We start from the raw sequence: 19,357 nt of genomic DNA on the forward strand, positions 1-19,357 counted from the left end.
GGCCTAGTCTCATTGATTTTTTTAGTAGTAATTAAAGAAATAGAGGAGTGTAAATAATAGCAGATAGGCCAGGCACAGTGGCTCACACTTGCAGTTTGGGAGGCTGAGGCAGGTGGATCACCTGAGGTCAGGAGTTTGAAACCAGCCTGACCAACGTGGTGAAACCCCATCTCTACTATAAATACAAAAATTAGCTGAGCGTGGCGGTGCGCGCCTGTAATCTCAGCTACTTGGGAGGCTGAGGGATGGGAATTGCCTGAACCCGGGAGGCAGAGGTTTCTGTAAGCTGAGATTGCGCCATTGCACTCTAGCCTGGGCGACAAGAGCAAAATTCCATCTCAAAATAATAACAACAATAATAATAGCAGATAGTTTTTATCTTACTTCTCAAGTGTCCATTCTCCCTTATGCCTTGAGAATCACTTTCCATTTATTGCATTTGGGGAAAGTGTTGGGGATAGATGTGTGTTGACCTCCATATGACTATTTCTCCCCCCTCCCTTTTCTTTCTCCATGGACAACTGCTTGTTTTCTTCTACTTCTGGCCCAGAGATCGTGGGCTGTAATCCACCTTGCTGGGATACTGCTGAAGTAAGGGTAGAAGGCGGAGTTTGGAGAATGTGGGCCAGGTACCACTTCTCTTTCATGGTATGATAACAAAGTCATAGGGTAGATGAGACTTTACTGAAGGAATGGGGAAGATTAACGCTGGAGGCAGACCGGGCCCAGTGGTTTACGCTTATAATTCCAGCACTTTGGTAGGTCAAAGTGGGCAGATTGCCTGAGCTCAGGAGTTCAAGACCCAGCCTGGGCAACATGGCAAAACCCTGTTTCTACAAAAAATAGAAAAATTAGTTGGTGTAGTGGCATGCACCTGTGGTCCCAGCTACTCAGGGCGCTAAGGCAAGAGAATCGCTTGAGCCCAGGAGATTGAGGCTGCAGTGAGCCATGTTCATGCCACTGCACTCTAGCCTGGGCAACAAAGTGAGATAAAAAAACAAAACAAAACAATCAAACAAAATCACTGGAGGGAAATAATTTTAAACTTAAGCTGAAAAGAATTTTTGTGGTCTAAAGAAAAAGGGAAATTAAAATCTCTATGAGGTACTCCTCATGGGTGCTTCCATGTTTCTAACCTTATGCTCTGGTCTTGAGATCTCTGTTTCTCTCCATTCTGAGAGCACTTCCTTCAAGCTTTGCGGAGCTCCATCTTTCAGTAAAACCCTAGCCCCTCCTGCATAGGTTGGCCTTACCCCAGGATCTGCACCGCGCCTTTGCTCCTCTATCCCACACCCTCTCCAGGAGTACATCGCCCCAGGTCAGACCAATTCACTCTAGATAATCTAAGACAAGTCTTTGTTAGGACAGTGGAGAGTAGAAGGGACTGCAAAGCAGATCTGTGTAGAAGTGTCCATCGTAGCGTATATTTATGCCTCTGTCCATGTGACATTCAACTGGTAACATGCCCTTCCAGTGACAGACATTCATTCTTAGATACAGCACCAGCCAAACCCAAGGAAGAAGAATGTATTTACCACTAAGATGTTATTATGCAGAGCAGCTGGAGTTTAGTTCTTGGATGAGGCCCCATCCTTTTCCTCCTTCCTCCATCAGGGGCTAGTTTAGTTCTCCCAGTAACAGTCATTTCCACTTTCCTATGAATTTACTTTCATGTTTGTTAAAATGCTTTATTAAATGTGTAGCTAGAGTTGTCCCAGTTTTTAAGTTAACAAACCAAAGCTTAGAAAAAATTTTGTTTGATAATGAATCAAAGAGTGTTACTCGGCTGAGCGCAGTGGCACACACCTGTAATCCCAGCAGTTTGGGAGGCCGAGGCAGGCATATCACTTGAGGCCAGGAGTTCAAGACCATCCTGGCCAACATGGTAAAACTCTGGCTCTACTAAAAATACAAAAAGTAGCTGGGTGTGATAGCAGGCGCTGAGGCTGGAGAACAACTTAAACCTGGGAGGCGGAGGCTGCAGTGAGCCAAGATCACACCACTGCACTGCAGCCTGGGTGACAGAGTGAGACTGTTTCAAAAAAGCGTGTTACTGAAGAAACATTGAGATTATTTTCAGAATTTTTGTATTCATATTTTTAAAATTTGAATGTGTTTCTTTAATTTCTTACAGGGCTCTCACCTTTGTGTATCCTTTTGGTGCCACATTGAGTGTCATGAAACCAGCAGTGGCTGTTCTGTCTACAGGTTCTGTCTGCTTCCCACTTAACAGACCCATTCTGGCTTTCTATCACTCAAAGGTACAGCCTTTCTTAAATGTGGTTATAGATATTATTTTTATTGTTGAAATAAAAACTACCTGACCATTTCCAGAAGGCTTTTATATATTTTCTCATTGGTCATCCTGCCAGTCCTGCAAAGGACTATCTCAGCTATATACATTTTGCTTATGGGGAAACAGTGGATTGTCCAGTAATTGATGAAGTTAAGGCCTAAACCTAGCTCTTTTTTTTTTTTTTTTTTTGAGACGGAGTCTCACTGTCACCCAGGCTGGAGTGCAGGGGTGCGATCTTGGCTCACTGCAAGCTCCGCCTCCCGGGCTCACGCCATTCTCTTGCCTCAGCCTCCCGAGTAGCGGGGACTACAGGCGCCCGCCACCACGCCCGGCTAATTTTTTATTTTGTATTTTTAGTAGAGACGGGGTTTCACCATGTTAGCCAGGATGGTCTCGATTTCCTGACCCTGTGATCCGCCCGCCTCGTTATTATTCTTAACCCAAAGCTTTTCCACTATAGCATGAGGCTACCTGTATTATAACTTTTAAAATAACTTTTTTTTTTTTTCCAATCCCATGGCAGCATATTGATTAAAGTAACTTTTAATCCTGTCTGTGACTATGGGCTGTACCCTCAGTGTAAAGAGAATACATTCAGGAACAGATGGAGTTAATATATTACACAAAATAGCACAGAATTATGTTGATGTTATTTTAGTTTATCCTAAGAAAATATATCAGAAAACTATTTTTCCAGTTATTATCCTAGAGACCCCATAAAAATGTGGGTGCAGCTAGTCCCAGGCAGTGACCCAACATCCCATTGCCTTTCTTTTTCTTTCTTTCTTTTTTTGTGAGATGGAGTCTCACTCTGTTGTGCAGGCTGGAGTGCAGTGGCGTGATCTCGGCTCACTGCAACCTCCACCTCCCAGGTTCAAGCAATTCTCCTGCCTCAGCCTCCCGAGTAGCTGGGATTACAGGTGTCTGCCACCATGCATGCCTAATTTTTGTATTTTGGGAAGAGATGGGGTTTCACTATGGTGGCCAGGCTAATCTCGAACTTCTGACCTCAAGTGATCTGCCCACCTCGGCCTCTCAAAGTGCTGGGATTACAGGCACGAGCTCTGTTGCCCAGGCTGGAGTAGAATGGCGCAATCTTGGCTCACTGCAATCTCTGCCTCCCGGGTTCAAGCGAGTCTCCCACCTCAGCCTCCCGAGTAGCTATACCACCACACCCTGTTAGTTTTTGTATTTTTAGTAGAGATGGGGATTTACCGTGTTGCCCAGGCTGGTCTTGAACTTCTGAGTCAGGCAGTCTGCCCGCCTTGGCCTTCCAAAGTGCTAGGATTACGGGCATGAGCCACTGTGCCCAGCCCCCACTGAGTTTTAATTCACATTTTGCTGAATTTACCTTCATCTGTCCCCTAAGACAGAATTCACCAGCTGATCTTCTAATTTTTTCCTAGGGAACTCGATGTCTGTAGCTTTTAACAATCCTATTTTTTTTTGTAGTACCTAGGAATTACCTTTCCCTCCTTATTTAAAAGCTCCTGGGCTGGGCGTAGTGGCTCACGCCTGTAATCCCAGCACTTTGGGAGGCCAAGGCGGGTGGATCACAAGGTCAGGAGATGAAGACCATCCTGGCCAACATGGTGAAACCCCCTCTCTACTAAAAGTACAAAAATTAGCTGGGTGTGGTGGCATGTGCCTGTAATCCCAGCTACTCAGGAGGCTGAGGCACGAGAATTGCTTGAACCCAGGAGGTTGCAGTGAGCTGAGATCATGCCACTGCACTCCAGCCTGGAAACAGTGAGACTCCGTCTTAAAGAAAAAAAAAAAATTGAAAAATTAGCCACGCGTGGTGGCAGACTATGTAGCATTTGCTTTTAATGTGGTACAAGTCAGAGTTTTTTAAACCAATTTTTAAAAAATGTATGGAATGTGTGTATTTATATCTCTTGACATCTCTGGCTTAGTGTAATTCTTTTCCTGGGGAAATTATAACTATGCCTGTTCCCTGTATGTGATGTAGCTAGAAAAACCGATTTCATTTTGTAGTTTTACTATTGAACTGGTTTTCTCATTACAAAAGTAGTTATGTGCTCATTGTTGGGCTGGGTGTGGTGGCTCACAACTGTAATCCCAGCACTTTGGGAGGTCAAGGCGGGCGAATCACTTGAGGTCAGGAGTTCGAGACTAGCCTAGCCAACATAGTGAAACCCTGTCTCTACTAAAAATACAAAAATATTAGCCCAGCATGATGGTGAGTGCCTGTAATCCCAGCTACTCCAGAGACTGAGGCAAGAGAATCGCTTGAACCCTGAAAGCAGAGGTTGCAGTGAGCCAAGATCATACCACTGCACTCCACCTGGGCAGTGGAGCAAGACAAGCCTGGGCAGTAGAGCAAGACACTGTCGCCAAAAAAAAAAAAAGTAATATTGTAGAAATGTTACAATAATTGTAGAAAAATTGAACAATACAGAGATAAAGCAGAAGAAAAAAATTCCCCCATTGCACTACTCCAAGACTCTAAGACAGCCCAGGTTGACATATTCTTCACTCTCTCCCACTTTTGCTTTGCCTTATTTTTATTTATTTGCCTCACAAGCTTTAAAGTAGGATAGCTATATAATTTATGCTATAGGTCAAGCGTGGTGGCTCATGCCTACAATCTTAGCACTTTGAGAGGTTAAGAAGGTAGGATCACTTGTGGCCAGGAGTTTGAGACCAGCCTTGGCAACATAACAAGACCTGTCTCTACAAAAAAGTTAGCTGAGTGTGGTGGTGTGCTCCTGTAGTCCTGGCTACTTGGGAGGCTGAAGCAGGAGGCTCACTTGAAGGCTCACTTGAAGGCTCACTCGAGGCTACAGTGAGCCATGATTGTGCCACTGCACTCCACCCTGGGAGACAGAGTGAAACCCTGTCTCTAAAAATGGAAAAAAAAAATTATACTTTTTTTTTTAACCCAATGATTTGTTGGAAGCATTTTCCCATGTTACTGAAAACCCTTTATAATATGAAATTTAACTGCCGAAGAAGGTTCCATCATTCTGAATTACTTTTTTGTGAACATTTGGATTTATTTCTAATTTTTTGTGACTTTAACTACACAACTGTGCATAGAATTTTTTATGTTTCAGACTGCTTTTGTTGCATATGTTAATAGTTTCAACAACAATGTGTGAAAGAACTTATTTCACTAAAATTTGACCAGCACTGTTTATATCATTTTTTCATATTTATTTATCCGATAGGCAAAAGTACTTTGTTTTTATTTGTTAAAAATTACAAGTATTGAAAATCTTTCTTATTAACCGTTGTTGTTTTATGACTCATGCTTGTGCCTTAGTTTTCTTTTTTTTTTTTTTTTGTGACAGAGTCTCACTCTGTCGCCCAGGCTAGGGTGCAGTGGTGCGATTTTGGTTCACTGCAACCTCCACTTCCCAGATTCAAGTGATTCTCGTGCCTCAGCTTCCTGAGTAGTTGAGATTACAGGCATGTACCACCATGCCTGGCTAATTTTTGTATTTTTAGTAGAGACGGGGTTTCGCCATCTTGGCCAGGCTGGTCTTGAACTCCTGACCTCAAGTGATCCACCTGCCTCGCTCTCCTAAAGTGCTGGGATTACAGGTGTGAGCTACTGCGCCCAGCCTTGCCTTAGCTTTCTTTGAGACTGAATCTTACTCTGTTGCCCAGGCTGGAGTGCAGTGGCACGATCTCAGTTCACTGCAACCTCACCTCCCCGGTTCAAGCAATCATCCCGCCACAGCCTCCCAAGTAGCTGTGGGAGTACAGGCGCATGCCACCACCCCCAACTAATTTTTGTAGTATTTCTTTTTTTTTTTTTTTTTTTTTTTTGAGACGGAGTCTCGCTCTGTCACCCAGGCTGGAGTGCAGTGGCCAGATCTCAGCTCACTGCAAGCTACGCCTCCCGGGTTTACGCCATTCTCCTGCCTCAGCCTCCCGAGTAGCTGGAACTACAGGCGCCCGCCACCTCGCCCAGCTAGTTTTTTTTTTTTTTTTGTATTTTTTTAGTAGAAACGGGGTTTCACCGTGTTAGCCAGGATGGTCTCGATTTCCTGACCTCGTGATCCGCCCGTCTCGGCCTCCCAAAGTGCTGGGATTACAGGCTTGAGCCACCGCGCCCGGCCAATTTTTGTATTTCTAGTAGAGACAGGGTTTTGCCTCCCATGTTGGCTAGGCTGGTCTCAGATTACTGATCTCGGGGCGATCAGCCCACCTCGGCCTCCCAAAGTGCTGGGATTATAGGTGTGAGCCACTGTGCCCGGCCTGCCTTAGCTTTCTATTTGGATCTTACTTAAATATTTTTTTTTTTTTTTGGTACCCATAGGTATCTTTAACTGTACAGACTGTCTTTGAGTTTATCTTTTTTTCCCTTTAAAATTATGATCTTCATTTATAAGATAAATAACAGTGGGAAAATGCTGTAGAACCAATTTAATTTTTTTTTTTTTTTTTTTTTTTTTTAATTTTTAGAGACAGGGACTCGCTCTGTTTCCCAGGCTGGAGTGCAGTGGTGCAGTCATAGCTCATTGTAACCTCGAGCTCCTGGGCTCAAGTGATTCTTCTGCCCCAGCTTCCCAAGTAGCTAGGACTACAGGTATGCCTCACCACACCCAACTAATGTAGAATTAATTTATGTTAGTTTTTGTTGAAAGCCAAATAGAAAAATACAGAAATATCTAAAATGAAAGGGAGGTTAAAGCGTAGTAGTTATTATAGTTGGTATTTCTTTTTTTTTTTTTTTTTTTGAGATGGAGTCTGACTCTGTCGCCCAGGCTGAAGTGCCGTGGTGTGATCTCAGCTCACTGCAACCTCCGCCTCGCAGGTTCAAGTGATTTTCCTGCCTCAGCCTCCTGAGTAGCTGGGACTACAGGCACATGCCACCACACCTGGCTGATTTTTTTTTTTATTTTTAGTAGAGATGGGGGTTTCACCATGTTGGCCAGGCTGATTTCGAACTCCTGACCTCAGATGATCTGCCCACCTCGTCCTCCCAAAGTGCTGGGATTACAGGCTGAGCCACTGCGCCTGGCCTATAGTTGGTATTTCTAAACTTTAAAATCTGGGCGTGGGCCGGGCCTGGTGGCTCACGCCTGTAATCCCAGCACTTTGGGAGGCCGAGGCGGGCAGATCACGAGGTCAGGAGATCGAGACCATCCTGGCTAACACGGTGAAACCCCGTCTCTACTAAAAATACAAAAATTAGCTGGGCGTGGTGGTGGGCGCCTGTAGTCCCAGCTACACGGGAGGCTGAGGCAGGAGAATGGCATAAACCCGGGAGGCGGAGCTTGCAGTGAGTGGAGATTGCACCACTGCATTCCAGCCTGGCCGACAGAACGAGACTCCATCTCAAAAAAAAAAAAAAATCTGGGTGTGAATTGGCGCTCTTCAGTATATAAGACAGTTGCTAGCGTGATTCTGATAAGTGTCTGGGGACTAGGATACATGAGATGCATCTTCGGATTTGAGTATCTGACCCTGCTTTGTCATCAATAGAACCAAGGTGGGAAGCTGGCAGTGCTTGGTTCATGTCACATGTTCAGTGATCAATATTTGGACAAAGAAGAAAACAGCAAAATCATGGTAAGCTATTTGTTTCATCACATGAATGTACAATGTGTAAGTATTATTTTCATGTCATTTTAAAAAATACTGGTAAGTTTATTTGCTCATTTAAAACCAGCTACTCAGAACCCAGTCTGTGCCAGGCACTGAGAATACAAAGTTGAGTCAGGCATAGTCCCTGCTTTGGAAAAGTTTGTAATACATTGAGAGAGAGAGAGACAAATTAGAAAACCCAGAAGGGTGTTTCTGAGCATGTCAGGTGGGGTGGGAGCTGAGCCTGGAGAAGCAGAGAGGAACAAGCTCAACAGCAGTATCACGTGTGAGACCAAGGAGCTCGAACTTGATTCTGAAAGCCACAGGGAGCCCTTGGGTTTTCAGCAGCCTTGGGCATAGCCAGGTCTGTGTTTCTTCTTTTTGTTGTTGTTATTGTTTATGAAAGAACTTCTGGAATGTTTTGGAAAGATTTTTCTGTCAGTTGTGTGGAAGGTGGAAAGGAGGAGGCAGCCTAGAGCCAGTTAGGAAGGCGGTGGTGTCACCAGGCAAGAAAGAATAGGGACCTGAGTATCGGCAGTGAAGGTGTGCGTGGAGAGGAGGGGCCGGTGGCATGGAATGGGAATTAGGAAGGGTTCTGTAGAGGACCACTCACCGACTGATGTGGCAAATAAAGACATTGCAGTTTTATCAAAAAAACACCCAGGGAACATGTCTTATGGAGGATGGCAGAGTGGGGAAGCACATGTCTGTACAGCACGTGTCAGAGCTGTCCATTGGTGATTCCAGTGAGAGAAAGAAACGCCCGCCAAACTTTTTCCTTCATAAAATAGATTACTTCAGCCTTATAATTGTTATATTGGGAGATTGATTAAGACCTTATTTCTGTGGAATTTACATGAAGTTTCAGCGTCTCTAGATACATTATGGGAGATCTAGATATTCTACTTTTTTTTTTTTGACATGGAGTCTCTCTCTGTTGCCCAGGCTGGAGTGCAATGGCACCATCTTGGCTCACTGCCACCTCCACTTCGCCGGTTCAAGCGATTCTCCTGCCTCAGCCTCCTGAGTAGCTGGGATTACAGGCGTGCGCCACCACATCAGGCTAATTTTTGTATTTTTAATAAAGACAGGGTTTCACCATGTTGGCCAGGCTGGTCTGGAACTCCTGACTTCAGGTGATCCATCCGCCTCAGCCTCCCAAAATGCTGAGATTACAGACATGAGCCACCATGCCCGGCCTAGGTATTCTACTTTTCAAAAGTTTTAATTTCAGACTGTCATCACAGTAAACAGGGATTAATTCAGGATTGTGAACAAATGTTAATAAATTTTAGCTTGTGGCTAGAGGTTAGAGTGCTTAAAGATAAATTATAAATTTCTGATAATAAAAGTTTCATTATGCTGGGCACAGCAGCTCATGCCTATAATCCCACCACTTTGGGAGGCCGAGACAGGCGGATCGCCTGAGATCAGGAGTTTGAGGGCAGCCTGACCAACATGGTGAAACCCCATCTACTAAAAATACAAAAATCAGCCGGGCCTGGTGGCAGGTGCCTGTAATCCCAGCTACTCGGGAGGCTGAGACGGGAGAATCATTTGAACCCAGGAGGCAGAGGTTGCAGTGAGCCGAGATCACACCACCACACTGCAACCTGGGCAACAGAGCGAAACTCTGTCTCAAAAAAGAAAATAAATAAAAAGTTGCATTAGGGTGACAAAAACCTTTGAGTTCTCATATGATTTCAAGGCTGGCTACCCTTTTCTGAATCACTGCTTTAATCTTTTTTCCTTTATCATTTTTCTTGATGTAATTCTGTAGTCCTGACCTTCAGCTTTTTCAAATAACCAACTGTCCTAATTATGTACTTTTTTTTTTTTTAGGATGTTGTTTTCCAGTGGCTCACAACAGGAGACATCCACCTAAACCAGATTGATGCCGAAGACCCAGAGGTAGACACTGCAAATTATTAGAAACTTTTAAATGAAAAATCAGTCCAGCTTCTCAGTATCACTTCTAACAGCTCAAAAGGAAAACACGTCTGTCTTACCTCATCTGTAAGACAAATGGAAAGAAAGGATGATTTGGGGGGGATGAAAGCCATATTGTAAAAAATAAGTCAATAAACAAAATATGTAATTAATCATAGAATTAATTGGAGGGGAACATACATACATATAGTATGTATATAAATTAGAATTTAAATTATGGGCACTCTGGCCCAAACTTTCAAAATGAGCATCTGTAGAAAAATACTTTTTTCAGAAGTATGAAATTTTCTCATAAAGAAACAAAGACTATCAGAATTTATGTTGTAAACTATAATTTTGTCGCCTTTAGATTTAACAATTCTAAAGGCATTATGATAATATTCATCAGACAAGTGAGAGTGGTGAAACCAGCACAGCGAAATCACCACTGGCTCTTGGACCTTATACAGGTTCTTTCTGACCATTTTTCTTCCTAGTTTTCTTTATTTTTTAAAAAAATTTATTGTATTGAGATGGAGTCTCGCTCTGTTGCCGAAGGCTGGAGTGTAGTGGCGCAATCTCAGCTCACTGCAACCTCCATCTCCTGTCCAAGTGATTCTCCTGCCTCAGCTTCCTGAGTAGCTGGGATTACAGACGTGAACCACAATGCCTGGCTAATATTTGTATTTTTAGTAGAGGCAGGGTTTCACCATTTTGACGAGGCTGGTCTCAAACTCCTGACCTCAAATGATCCACCTGCCTCAGCTTCCCAAAGTGCTGGGATTACAGGCATGAGCCCCCCGGCCCAGCCTTCTGGTTTTCTTATCTGTGAACAGGGGATGCTAATACCTGTGTTCTCTGCCTCACAGGATGATTATGCGGGCTAAGTTAATAGATGGTAATGTGTCAGGCATTGTATGCCATATACTTCCACATAAGTCATCTTATTTAATCCTCTCAACTGCCCTGGGAGGCAGGTGGTCTTATTCTCATTTTATAGATGAGGAAACTGAAATCCTTCAAGATCGCAGTGTGTTCAAATGGCAGGCAAGTGCAGAGCCAGGATCCAAATCCAGGTCTCCTAATTCAAACTCTACTTACCCTACAATTGTTTCTCTATTTCTTAAACTCTGAAATGTCAGGAAAATAATTTCCTGGCCATTGGTCATGGGAGGTAGGTGAGAAGACAGTCAAAGATGGCTGTCCACTGACTGCTTCCTCCCTCACCTAGGGACATGGCTTCTCAGAGACTGATTTGGGTTAGGAAACAGGAGAGCTGCATGTCTAAAGTATTTCCTTATATGGAAACATTAAGCATATGGATATTTTGCTTCATTATTTAAGTGTAATATATTTAACTACTCATGGCCAGTTGCGGTGGCTCACGCCTGTAATCCCAGAACTTTGGGAGGCTGAGGCGGGTGGATCATGAGGTCAGGAGATTGAGCCCATCCTGGCTAACATGGTGAAACCCTGTTTCTACTAAAAAATTAAAAAATTTAAAAAAAATTAGCCAGGCGTGGTGGCGAGCGCCTGTAGTCCCAGCTACTCAGGAGGCTAAGGCAGGAGAATGGCATGAACTGAGATCGCGCCACTGCACTCCAGCCTGGGTGGCAGAGTGAGACTCGTCTCAAAAAAAAAATATATATGTGTGTGTGTGTGTATATATATGTATACATATGTGTATATATGTGTATACATGTGTATACATCTGTGTGTGTATACATATACATATATGTGTGTATGTATATATATGTATATGTATACATATATATTTAACCACTATCCTGTTGGCAGGCATTTAGGTTTTCCTGGTCTTTTACTGTCACTAGTCCACAGCATGTGTCATGACTGAGGGCTCTCAGCAATGCTAGAGGGATGTCCCTGGCTAGGGGAGAAGGACTGGTATCTAGTGTACCGGTGGAGGAACTGTCTGTACTGGTGTCACAGGTACTCTGGCATGCACCAGGAGGAAAGAAGCAGATAGGGCCTGGATGCTAGTGGGTAGGTACATGTTATGGTGGGAGCTTGTGGACTTTCTTTCATGATTTCCTCTATTTTCTTACTAAAATAGAAAATAGGGTCATTGCTAAAATGGTGAAAAGGAAAACCAGTTTTTTTTTGAGACAAAGTCTTACTCTGTCACCCAGGCTGGTATGAAGTGGTTTGATCATGGCTCACTGCAGTGTTGACCTCCTGGGCTCAGGTGATCCTCCCACCTCAGCCTCCTAAGTAGCTGAGACTACAGGCACACACCACCATGCTCAGCTAAATTTTTTTGTATTTTTGTAGTGACAGGGTTTTGCCATATTGCCCAGGCTGGTCTCCAACTCCTGGGCTCAAGCGATCCGCTCACCTCAGCCTCCCAAAGTGTTGTGGGTGTGAGCCACTGCACCCAGCTGGGAAAATCATTTTCATGGCTGAACTGGAAAAAGGGGAGTATTGTCTAGAAGAATGGGAAAGTGGGTAGACTACAGAGATGTAGTTGATTGCTGAGTGCTCAAGATCAGAGATCATGAAATTAAAAGACCAGTTGACAGGGTTGTTTCTCCAGCTGTGTTCAGCCATGTGAGTACTGGTGTAATTGGAGAGTTGGATTTAGCCAGTGCTGGGGTTTAGCCAAGTTAATTTTGTTCCTCTTTCCACATAAATTAGCTTATTTAAGGTTTAGTGGTCAGTGATCATGAACAGTAAAATTTCTTGGCAAGAGAGTATAAATGTTGCAGATTTAGACCTGAGACGGGAGATTTGACAGAATAAATGCTTGTTCTTGCTGTGCTGAAAGGAATCCTCTTGTGGCTTTCAGATTTCTGATTACATGATGCTGCCCTACACAGCCACCCTATCAAAGCGGAATCGAGAGTGTCTCCAGGAGAGCGATGAGATCCCGAGGGACTTTACCACCCTCTTTGACCTGTCCATCTTCCAGCTGGATACCACCTCCTTCCACAGTGTCATCGAGTCAGTACCTGTGGGCCTCTGAGCTACACTGCACTCTATTCTGAGTGTTTGGTTTGGAAACATGAGCCTGGGAACGGGAGTTAGGGTTATAGTAAATGTGGCATGCAGAACATGTTCTCAGATCTGTGATGAGGTCAACAAAGAAACTGGGCTGGGTATGAGGGGTTGATGTAGAGAACTGCCAGAGGTTATTACCCCTGCGTGTTCCAGATTCTGGACCAGGCATTTAGGGTGACCAGCTTGTTTCATTTTTCCCCAGACTTCTGGTTTTAGCACAGAGAGTCCCAAGTCCCAGGAGCACCCTCAGTAAATGGAGATGGTTGGTCACCCCCATTTCTCCCTGGGTATCTGGGCAACTGGTAATGCTATTAACTGGCACTAAGAATGCAGGAAAAGGAAAATTAGCCAGGCGTGGTGGCAGGCTCCTGTAGTCCCAGCTACTCGGGAGGCTGAGGCAGGAGAATGGTGTGAACCCGGGAGGTGGAGCTTGCAGGGAGTCGAGATTGCTCCACTGCACTCCAGCCTGGGCGACAGAGCAAGACTCCGTCTCAAAAAAAAAAAAATGCAGGAAAAGGAAAGATACATGGGCTGTGTTCTGGGCACTTTCAGTCTAGTGCAGATGTACAGGTGGAACTACGAGTTTAAAGATGAAAAGGTCTGTAAGGCCATTAGGGAAGCTGTGGGATGGGATGAGGACATCAGGGACAGCACAAGAATGGGAATTGGCCTTGAGACAGGACCTCACAACTTTCAGTGCTTGAGAGGCAGGAGAAGAGGGCCAAAGACCGAAGCTGGGGAAAAGCAGTTAAATGTACAGGATGGCGGGCAGCATCTTGAAGGGCAAGAAGGAGAGGAGAAAATGACACAAGCAGAGGGGTTCAGAGAGGGGCCAGGGCTCATCTTCACTATTTCTAATCTGAATTTCACTACTCAGGGAGAAAATTTGGTTAGCTTGTCTTCCTTTCCCACCCCTCTGTATCCGGAGACCAAGAGCCATGCCTTATCAACCTGGAATCCTCATTGCCTAAGACCCAGAGCCCAGCACATCCTGGGCATTTGGGGGATGTTTGTGGAATTAACATGCTGCCATTCTCCCCATGCTTTGCTTATACATCCACTCAGCAAATATTTGTGGCACAACTACTGTTCCAGGATCTTGGGATGCTTCAGGGACCTCAATAATGAAAATCTTTACCCTTTTGTAGTTTATTATCTAACAAAACAGACAGGCATCAAGACATTTCTATATCTGTGATGTAAATTAAAGAATATGTTAGAAGATGATTACATACGTCAAGCAGAATACTGGGGAAGGGGAGTGCCAGGCACATTGCATTTTTAATAGGGTGATCAGGCCAGGCACGGTGGCTCATGCCTGTAATCTCAGCACTTTGGGAGGCCGAGGTGGGACGATCATGAGGTCAGGAGTTCGAGATCAACCTGGCTAACATGGCAAAACCCCATATCTACTAAAAATACAAAAATTAGCTGAGCACGGTGGCAGACACCTTGAAACATGGAGTGGTGAAAACGCAGTGCCAGAGTTCAGTTAGGCTTTAAATCCCAGCTACTCAAAGGCTGAGGCAGGAGAATCGTTTGAACCCAGGAGGCAGAGATTGCAGTGAGTCAGGATTGCACCATTGCACTCCAATCTGGGTGACAGGGCAAGACTCCATCTCAAAAAAAAAAAAAAAAAAAAAAAATAGGGTGATCAAGATGACTTCATTGAAAAGGTGATATTTGTGGAAAAACTTGAAGGAGGTGAAGAATTTAGCCTTGTGGCTATCTGAGGGAAGAGTATTCTGGGCACAGGAAACAGCCAGTCCTAAGACTGCAAGACGGAGGAATGCTTGATATATTCTAGGAAGAGCAACAAGGCCATTGTGGCCACTGCAGAGTGAGTAGGGATGAGAATGGTGGGAGATCAGGCCTGGCCTACTTGTTTGCCTCTGCAAGGACTTCCTGGGCTTTCACTCTGGGTGAAAAGAGGAGCCACTGGGAGTTCTGAGCAGAGGGGTGGCATAATGACTTCCTTATATCCTGAATGTCAAGGAGCAAGAGTGGAGTTGGGGCCTGAAGGGAGCTGTCGCAGTAATTCAGGCATGAGATGATGCTGGCACCAGCCAGACGGGAGCAGTGGAGGTAGTGAGAAATGGTCTGATTCTGGATGTATTTGGAAGGTAGAGGCAACAAGATGTGCTACACAGTTAGGATGTGGGAGGTGAGAAGGAGAAAGCTTGTTCTGAGCAGTGAGAAGGATGAAGTTGGCCAGGGATGGTGGCTCACACCTGTAATCCCAACACTTAGGCCGAAGTGGGAAGATCTCTTGAGCCCACAAGTTCAAGACCAGCTTGGGCAACATAGGAAGACCCCATCTCTACAAAAAAGCAAAAAATTACCCAGGTGTGGTGGTGCACACCTGTAGTCCCAGCTACTTGGGAGGCTGAGGTGGGAGGATTGCTTGAGCCCCAAAGGTTAAGGCTGCAGTGACCCACTCCAGCCTGGTCAACAGAGAGAGAACTTGTCTTAAAAAAAAAAAAAAAAAAAAAGTTACAATAACTGAGTTGAGAAAGACTGTGAGTAGATTTTGCAGGAAGAGCAGAAGTTCAGTTTGAGGTATATGGAGTTGAGATGTCAATGAAGTTTCCAGATGGTGTTGAGTAGCAGTTTTATATGTTAACCTGGTGGTCAGAAGAGATATCTGAGCTATACATTTAATGTGGGAGTTTGGGGGCACATCTGTATCTGTATTTCATCTAAAGCACACAGCACACATCTTTTCCTTTTTTTTTTTTTTTTTTTGGAGACAGAGTTTCACTGTTGTTGCCCAGGCTGGAGTGCAGCGGTGCAGTCTCTGCTCACTGTAACCTCTGCCTCCCAGGCTCGAGCAATTCTCCTGCCTCAGCCTCCTGAGTAGCACCACCATGCCCAGCTATTTTTGTGTTTTTAGTAGAGACAGGGTTTCACCATGTTGGCCAGACTGGTCTCAAACTCCTAACCTCAGGTAATCCACCTACCTCAGCCTCCCAAAGTGCTGGGATTAAAGGCGTGAGCCACAGCACCTGGCTCTATTTTCAAATCTATAAAATCAGGATGAATCTTTTTCTTATTTTTTGCCTGTTTTTCTTTCTTTTACTTTTTTTCTGTTTTTCAGGATGAATCTTAACAATAGATGATGTATTAGTTTAATTAGCAGCATTTTTTTCCTTTCAGTGAACCATGAACTATGATGCATCTTACCTTTGGTGGATTCTTAGATTTGATTAAATATGGTAGATAGTATTTAAAGCCATGTGACTGGATGAGCTCACAAAGCGTTATAAGTGTTGATAGAGAAAAAAAAAGGACCATCTTTTGAGCCCTGGGGCACCCCAGAGTTCAGAAGTTAGGAAGAAACAGAAAAACCAGCTGGGCATGGTGACTCACACCTGTAATCCCAGCACTTTGGGAGGCTGAGGTGGGTGGATCACTTGAGGCCAAGAGTTTGAGATCAGCCTGGCCAACATGGTGAAACCCCATCTCTACTAAAAATAGGAAAAAAATAGCTAGGCATGTGGCACACACCTGTAGTCCTAGCTACTTGGGAGGGTAAGGCAGGAGAATCACTTGAACCCAGGAGGCAGAGGTTGCAGTGAGCCAAGAAAACACCACTGGACTCCATCGTGGGTGACAGAGCACGACTCCATCTCAGAAAAAAAAAAAAAAAAGGAAAGGGAGAAATAGAAAAGCCAAAAGAAGAGATGGAAAAGCAGTAGCCAGTGTGAGATGAAGAAAATCAAGTGCATGGTATTCTGAGAGGCAAGTAAAGAAAGTCTGTCAAGATAGAAAGGGTCATCAGCTGTGTCAGATACTTCTTATGGGTCATAAAAAATGAGGGCTGAGAATTTATCTTTGGATTTAGCAACATGGAGGTCACTGGTGATCTAGACAGAGTCTTTTTTATGAGATGGTGAGGGTGAAAGCTTATTTGGAGTTGGTTTAAGAGAGAATTGGACATAACAAATATAGATAGCTCTTTTGAGGTATTTGCTACAGAGAGAAACAGCAGGGGCAAGGGCCAGGGTCAGTAGCTAGCTGGAAGAAGTAAGGTCAAGAAGGTGTTTTTTAGATGGAAGAAGTCGCAGTATATTTTTATACTGGTGGGAATGTTCCAGTAGAGAGAAAAATGGATAATGTAGGCGAGAGCGAGGAAAATGACTGAGGTGAAACACGAGATAAGCAAGAGACAATGGGAAAGGGGGTTTGGTAAGTGGTCTTCTTAGCTCTTTTTTTTTTTTTTAAAGACAGGGTTCCACTGTTGCCCAGGCTGGTCTGGAACTCCTGGGCTCAAGCAGTCCTCCCATGTTGGCCTCCCAAAGTGTTGGATTATAGATGTTAGCCACCATTCCCAGCCTGGTCTTTGCTTTTGTTTTTATTATTTCATATATATATATGGTCTTTTTTTTTTTTTTTTTTTTTTGAGATACAGTGTCATTCTTTACCCAGGCTGGAGTACAGTGGCACAATCTTGGCTCACTGCAACCTCTGCCTCTCAGGTTCAAGTGATCCTCCTGCCTCAGCCTCCCTAGTAGCTGGGACTACAGGCGTGCACCACCACACCCAGCTAATTGTTGTGTTTTTAGTAGAGATGGAGTTTCACCATGTTGGTCAGGCTGGTCTCAAACTCCTGACTTCAAGTGATCAGCCTCCCAAAGTGCTGAGATTACAGACATGAGCCACCATGTCTGGCCCAGTCTTAGCTTTTAGACAGGAGCATGGATCATTTAGTCAGTAACAGATGGGAAACATGGGTGCAGACTCTGGTGGATGAGAAAAGTTGTTGATTGAAGATTATGGAAATTCTTAGGACTTCAGTCTTTTTGATGAAATAGGAAACAAGATCATCAGCTAAAAATTGCCAAAGAAGCCGGACACAGTGGCTCACGCCTGTAATCCCAGCACTTTGGGAGGTGGAAGCGAGCAGATCACGAGGTCAGGAGTTTGAGACCAGCCTGGCCAATATGGTGAAACCCCGTCTCTACTAAAAACACAAATATCAGCTGAGCTTGGTGGCATGCACCTGTAGTCCCCGCTACTCGGGAGGCTGAGGCAGAAGAATCGCTTGAACCCGGGAGGTGGAGGTTGCAGTGAGCCGAGATTGTGCCCTGCGTTCCAGCCTGGGCAACAGACAGAGTGGGACCCCGTCTTAAAAAAGAAAAAAAAAATTGCCAAAGAGATAATGGAGATTTAGGAGAGAAGGCATATATTAGGCCTCTAGGGGAGTGGGAGAGGGAGTGGACAAGGTTTCTTTGGAAGGATTTGCCAAGCAACATTAAAGGCCCACTGGAGACTGGAGGTTTTGGATCGAAAGTTCTACAAGCCGGTAGGGTGGTATGTTTTCCTCCAAACTTGTTTAGCTGTGTGGCTACAGGCAGGGTGGGCCCAGACATGGATTTAACCATTGTGATTTTGTCAAGCAAGTGGTATAAAGAGGAAGGGGCATTATCTTTTGTAAATGCCCAGGAATTATTTAGTTGCATGTTTTAGTATAAACAGTAACTGCTATGTATTGTGGTTTTAATTAGCTTATTTTGTAAAACCTTATACATCATATCCAAAAGCTCTGTTGTCGACTTAAGTTTTTTTTTTTCCAAGACAAAGTCTTGCTCTATCGCTCAGGCTGGAGTGCAGTGGCGCCATCTTGGCTCACCGCAAGCTCCGCCTGCCGGGTTCACACCATTCTCCTGCCTCAGCCTCCGAAGTAGCTGGGACTACAGACACCCGCCACCATGCCCGGCTAATTTTTTGTATTTTTAGTAGAGACGGGGTTTCACCGTCTTAGCCAGGATGATCTCAATCTCCTGACCTTGTGATCCGCCCACCTCAGCCCCCCAAAGTGCTGGGATTACAGGCATGAGCCACCATGCCCGGCTTCGACTTAAGTTTTACAGACATTGAACACCCACTTTCTTCCAAGAGCCTGCAAATACTACCAAATTTACTGTTTACAACAATTCTGAAAAGTAGAGAATAGCTCCATAGTTAACTTCTAAGAAGCTGAGGCTTGGGACGATTTGCTCTAAGTTAAACAGCTACTAATCAATCCCTGACTAACAATTGTCCTTAGCTCCCCTCTTATCTCCCTTTCCTTCAATATTAATAACAACTAACATTTATTTTAGTTAATAACATTTATTTATCAGGTAGCAAGTACCATGGTATGTTCCTTATGTACTTTGCTTTATCATGTAACAACCGCAGTGAGGTCGTTATCTCCATTTTACATCTGAGGACACTGAGGCACAGAGAAATTAAATGATTTGCTCAAAATCACACAACCAGTTTTCATTGGGACCTGAATTTGAAGCCAGGCAATTTTAACTCTGAATCTTGGAGGAAATTATCTGAAAATTTGTTACTGTAGGAGGTGAGGGTGCTTTTAAGAAACAGCGGGACCAAAGCCTCCAGAGCTACCAGGGCATGGCATCTCCATCACCCCTTCCACAGGTGACAGTCCAATTACAAATCCTGTAGCTCCTGGCTGCATGTTTGGCTCTTAACTTGCTTGGTTTTGAGCTCTCGTGTTCTCTTCCTCCTCTGCAGCTCAGGGCTTTTCTTGGAATAAAAAAA

At 44.4% G+C, this 19,357-nt stretch overlaps 1 protein-coding gene across 5 annotated transcripts in view; it reads left to right on the forward strand.

Moving 5' to 3' along the window:
* The window catches only part of IFT52 (intraflagellar transport 52), a 54,775-nt gene that overhangs the window by 20,499 nt on the left and 14,919 nt on the right, over positions 1-19,357 (forward strand). For 3 of the 5 annotated variants that reach the window (XM_077948142.1, XM_077948143.1, NM_001261644.1), the window contains 4 exon segments: positions 2,135-2,261; positions 7,757-7,843; positions 9,701-9,769; positions 12,594-12,748. In XM_077948142.1, coding sequence (XP_077804268.1) covers positions 2,135-2,261; positions 7,757-7,843; positions 9,701-9,769; positions 12,594-12,748 — 438 coding nt within the window. 5 annotated transcript variants of the gene reach the window in all.

This window comes from Macaca mulatta, chromosome 10 (assembly GCF_049350105.2).
Source record: "Macaca mulatta isolate MMU2019108-1 chromosome 10, T2T-MMU8v2.0, whole genome shotgun sequence".
Taxonomy (NCBI): Eukaryota; Metazoa; Chordata; class Mammalia; order Primates; family Cercopithecidae; genus Macaca; species Macaca mulatta.